The following is a 4,602-nucleotide window of genomic DNA, read 5'->3' as shown; positions in this document are numbered from 1 at the left end:
CAGGTAACAATGTAAGTTAACAATACTGTCAAAGTGTAACTCTTTCTAACTCTTCAGAAGTGCGGGTTTTCAGGTAACAATGTAAAGTTAACTATACTGTCAAAGTGTAACTCTTTCTTCAGAAGTGCAGGTTTTCAGGTAACAATGTAAGTTAACAAATACTGTCAAAGTGTAACTCTTTCGTGTGAAGTGGGTTTTCAGGTAACAATGTAAGTTAACAATACCTGTCAAAGTGTAACTCTTTCTTCAGAGGTGCTGAGGTTGGTTTTCAGGGTAACAATGTAAGTTAACAATACTGTCAAAGTGTAACTCTTTCTTCAGAAGTGCAGGTTTTCAGGTAACAATGTAAGTTAACAATACTGTCAAAGTGTAACTCTTTCTTCAGAAGGGTTTTCAGGTAACAATGTAAGTTAACAATACTGTCAAAGTGTAACTCTTTCTTCAGAAGTGCAGGTTTTCAGGTAACAATGTAAGTTAACAATACTGTCAAAGTGTAACTCTTTCTTCAGAAGTGCAGGTTTTCAGGTAACAATGTAAGTTAACACTGTCAAAGTGTAACTCTTTCTTCAGAAGTGTGGGTTTTCAGGTAACAATGTAAGTTAACAATACTGTCAAAGTGTAACTCTTTCTTCAGAAGTGCAGGTTTTCAGGTAACAATGTAAGTTAACAATACTGTCAAAGTGTAACTCTTTTCATGGAGAAGTGTGGTTTTCAGGTAACAATGTAAGTTAACAATACTGTCAAAGTGTAACTCTTTCTTCAGGAAGTGTGGGTTTTCAGGTAACAATGTAAGTTAACAATACTGTCAAAGTGTAACTCTTTTCTTCAGAAGTGCAGGTTTTCAGGTAACAATGTAAGTTAACAATACTGTCAAAGTGTAACTAAAGTGTTCTTTCAGAAGTGCAGGTTTTCAGGTAACAATGTAAGTTAACTATACTGTCAAAGTGTAACTCTTTCTTCAAGTGCAGGTTTTCAGGTAACAATGTAAGTTAACAATACTGTCAAAGTGTAACTCTTTCTTCAGAAGTGCTGGTTTTTTCAGGTAACAATGTAAGTTAACAATACCTGTCAAAGTGTAACTCTTTCTTGAGAAGTGTGGGTTTCAGGTAACAATGTAAGTTAACTATACTGTCAAAGTGTAACTCTTTCTTCAGAAGTGTAGGTTTTCAGGTAACAATGTAAGTTAACAATACTGTCAAAGTGTAACTCTTTCTTCAGAAGTGTAGGTTTTCAGGTAACAATGTAAGATAACAATACTGTCAAAGTGTAACTCTTCTTCAGAAGTGCAGAGATTTTCAGGTAACAATGTAAGTTAACAATACTGTCAAAGTGTAACTCTTTCTTCAGAAGTGCAGGTTTTCAGGTAACAATGTAAGTTAACAATACTGTCAAAGTGTAACTCTTTCTTCAGAAGTGCAGGTTTTCAGGTAACAATGTAAGATAACAATACTGTTAAAGTGTAACTCTTTCTTCAGAAGTAGGTTTTCAGGTAACAATGTAAGATAACAATACTGTTAAAGTGTAACTCTTTCTTCAGAAGTGCAGGTTTTCAGGTAACAATGTAAGATAACAATACTGTCAAAGTGTAACTCTTTCTTCAGAAGTGAGGGTTTTCAGGTAACAATGTAAGATAACAATACTGTTAAAGTGTAACTCTTTCTTCAGAAGTGTAGGTTTTCAGGTAACAATGTAAGATAACAATACTGTCAAAGTGTAACTCTTTCTTCAGAAGTGTAGGTTTTCAGGTAACAATGTAAGATAACAATACTGTTAAAGTAACCTTAACTCTTTCTTCAGAAGTGCAGGTTTTCAGGTAACAATGTAAGTTAACTATACTGTCAAAGTGTAACTCTTCTTCTTCAGAAGTGTAGGTTTTCAGGTAACAATGTAAGATAACAATACTGTTAAAGTGTAACTCTTCTTCAGAAGTGCAGGTTTTCAGGTAACAATGTAAGTTAACAATACTGTCAAAGTGTAACTCTTCTTCAGAAGTGCAGGTTTTCAGGTAACAATGTAAGTTAACTATACCTGTCAAAGTGTAACTCTTCTTCTTCAGAAGTGTAGGTTTTCAGGTAACAATGTAAGATAACAATACTGTTAAAGTGTAACTCTTTCTTCAGAAGTGCAGGTTTTCAGGTAACAATGTAAGTTAACAATACTTTGTCAAAGTGTAACTCTTTCTTCAGAAGTGCAGGTTTTCAGGTAACAATGTAAGTTAACTATACTGTCAAAGTGTAACTCTTTCTTCAGAAGTGCAGGTTTTCAGGTAACAATGTAAGTTAACAATACTGTCAAAGTGTAACTCTTTCTTCAGAAGTGCAGATTTTCAGGTAACAATGTAAGTTAACAATACTGTCAAAGTGTAACTTTTTTTCTTTTAGAAGTGCAGATTTTTGGATACAGGTTACTGACATGCAAGTTAACACTTTCTTCAGAAATGTCAGTTTTAGTAATTTTATCTAAAAAAAAATAAGCAGTAACTTTTAATTAACTTTACAGACTCTTCTAACTCAAGATCTTGTTGCCATGGCAATCCAGATAGTTCAAGGAATGAGTCACCTTCACAAGAAGGATATAATTCATGGTGATTTAGCCACTAGGAACTGTGTGTAAGTAACAGACTTTGGAATAAACTACACTCCTTTTCATTCCAAGAACAAAATTAATCAATAACTATTATAATTCATTTAAATATATAATTACAAAGATTAAGTGAAAAGACAAGAAGTATTGGACAAAATAAATATTTTAGTTACATTTTAAGTAAGATATTGCTTTAACTTGTTTCTTTACTGCACTTTTATCAAGGATATATTTTATTCACCAGATTCTTGTTGGTACTTTGCTATAGGGTGGATGACAGATTGCACGTGAAGATAACAGATAATGCCTTATCTCGTGATCTATTTCCGATGATTATCATTGCCTTGGTGACAATGAGAACAGGCCTGTTAAATGGCTTGCATTAGAGAGCTTGCTAAAAAAGGAATTTTCTACAGCTAGTGATGTTGTACGTAGATTCCCACAATTTAAGAAAAACTCTTGTTAACATTGTTTCCCTTTAAAAACGTTTTAATAAAACATTTTAAATTATCACAGCTCATACAACAGCTACATATATAATATTTAGAATAGTCACTTTTAGATTAGATATATTTTAAGCTCACAATTTTTTGCAATGAATGAAATCTTTAAACGTAAAATAAAGTTAAATTTTCTGTGAAGTGTCTGTCCATAATTATAATGTGGATATTAAATTAATAGCATCTATATGTAATAAGACGAAATATAAAAGTTAAACATTTGATAAAAAAAACCTTTGTAGTTATCTTTATATTTGAAGAATTATTCATCATTTACTATTTCAGTGGTCATTTGGTGTCACACTATGGGAATTAATGACTCTTGGTAATCAACCTTATAAAGAAATTGACCCTTTTGAAATGGCAACTTCTCTTCAAGATGGCTACAGATTGTTCTCAGCCAATCAACTGCCCAGATGAGTTGTAAGTAGTCTTCAAAGGCACTATCCTTTCTATGCAATTAAACAGCTATATAATATAACAAATGATGCACCAACTAGCAACCAGAAAAATACATTGTTTGTTATTAAGTGCAAAGTTACACAGTTTGGCTGTGCATATCATAAGTATCAAAACTCAAACAAACTTGTAATCTGTTTTTCAGAAAAAATATCAAGTAAGTAGTAATGAAAGGTATTTATTTTATTTTTGGAAGTGGAAAAAGTACACTTTCTTTACCTGTATAGAACAAATATTTTAATTATAATTTCCTGCTCACTATTATTTCAGATACCATTTGATGGCCCTCTGCTGGATGACAAAAGTGGAGAAAAGACCAACTTTTTCCAAGTTGCTTGCATTTTTTCAAGATTTTTATAATGCATTAGGACTGTACATTTGATTTATAAAGTGGGGATACCTGGTTCAGTTTTGTTTTCCAAGAAAGCCATGACAGCTTCAGTTTATTATATTATATGCTCATTTTAAAATGACATGACAAATCTTATGGTTGGTTTTGTACATTTATATTTGTTAGGCTCCAGTATTTTAGTTGGAGAGTACCACGAGCTATTTCTGGAGGAAAAAAAAACTCTTTTAATAAACCTCCCCCCTAGTGCCAAGTTGAATAAACAGTATGGAGAATTTTATGAAGTGGGTAATAATTTGTTTCTTTTTTTGTTGAGAATGATGAAGTGAAAAGAAAACAGTGTGTGTGTGTGTGTTGTGGTAAGTAAAAAAAAAGCAATCACTTTTAATTAACTTTACAGACTCCTATTACTCAAGATCTTGTTACTATTGGCACTCCAGAATATGTTGGACTCATTAATATTTTGTGCAGTTATTCCATAGAATATGTTGTAGAATATTTCAAAAAATATATCTTTATTTGGCTATTTCCATTAAGGTGTTAGTTGTATTATCTTGTAGACTTTTTATAAGAAAAAGTAACAGTTATTTTGCTTATTGAAATTTACTATTCTTAACATGTGAAAACGTATTACATGTTTAAAATGTTTTTAAAAAGTAATGAAACTTATTACAATAAAGAAAAAATTAAATGTGTTAAAAGTAAATTTGA

At 31.6% G+C, this 4,602-nt stretch overlaps 1 protein-coding gene across 1 annotated transcript; it reads left to right on the top strand.

The window, feature by feature from the left end:
* Nucleotides 1–694: 694 nt before the first annotated feature.
* LOC143257809 (tyrosine-protein kinase RYK-like) lies at nucleotides 695–4,602 on the top strand. The gene is given in 7 exon segments (XM_076516838.1): nucleotides 695–715; nucleotides 2,500–2,609; nucleotides 2,852–2,910; nucleotides 2,913–3,010; nucleotides 3,369–3,476; nucleotides 3,478–3,506; nucleotides 3,813–4,602. Coding segments are annotated over 7 exon segments (537 nt in total). The 3' UTR covers nucleotides 3,925–4,602.

This window comes from Tachypleus tridentatus, chromosome 7 (assembly GCF_004210375.1).
Source record: "Tachypleus tridentatus isolate NWPU-2018 chromosome 7, ASM421037v1, whole genome shotgun sequence".
Lineage (NCBI taxonomy): Eukaryota > Metazoa > Arthropoda > Merostomata > Xiphosura > Limulidae > Tachypleus > Tachypleus tridentatus.
This window is presented reverse-complemented; position numbering and strand designations above follow the sequence as displayed.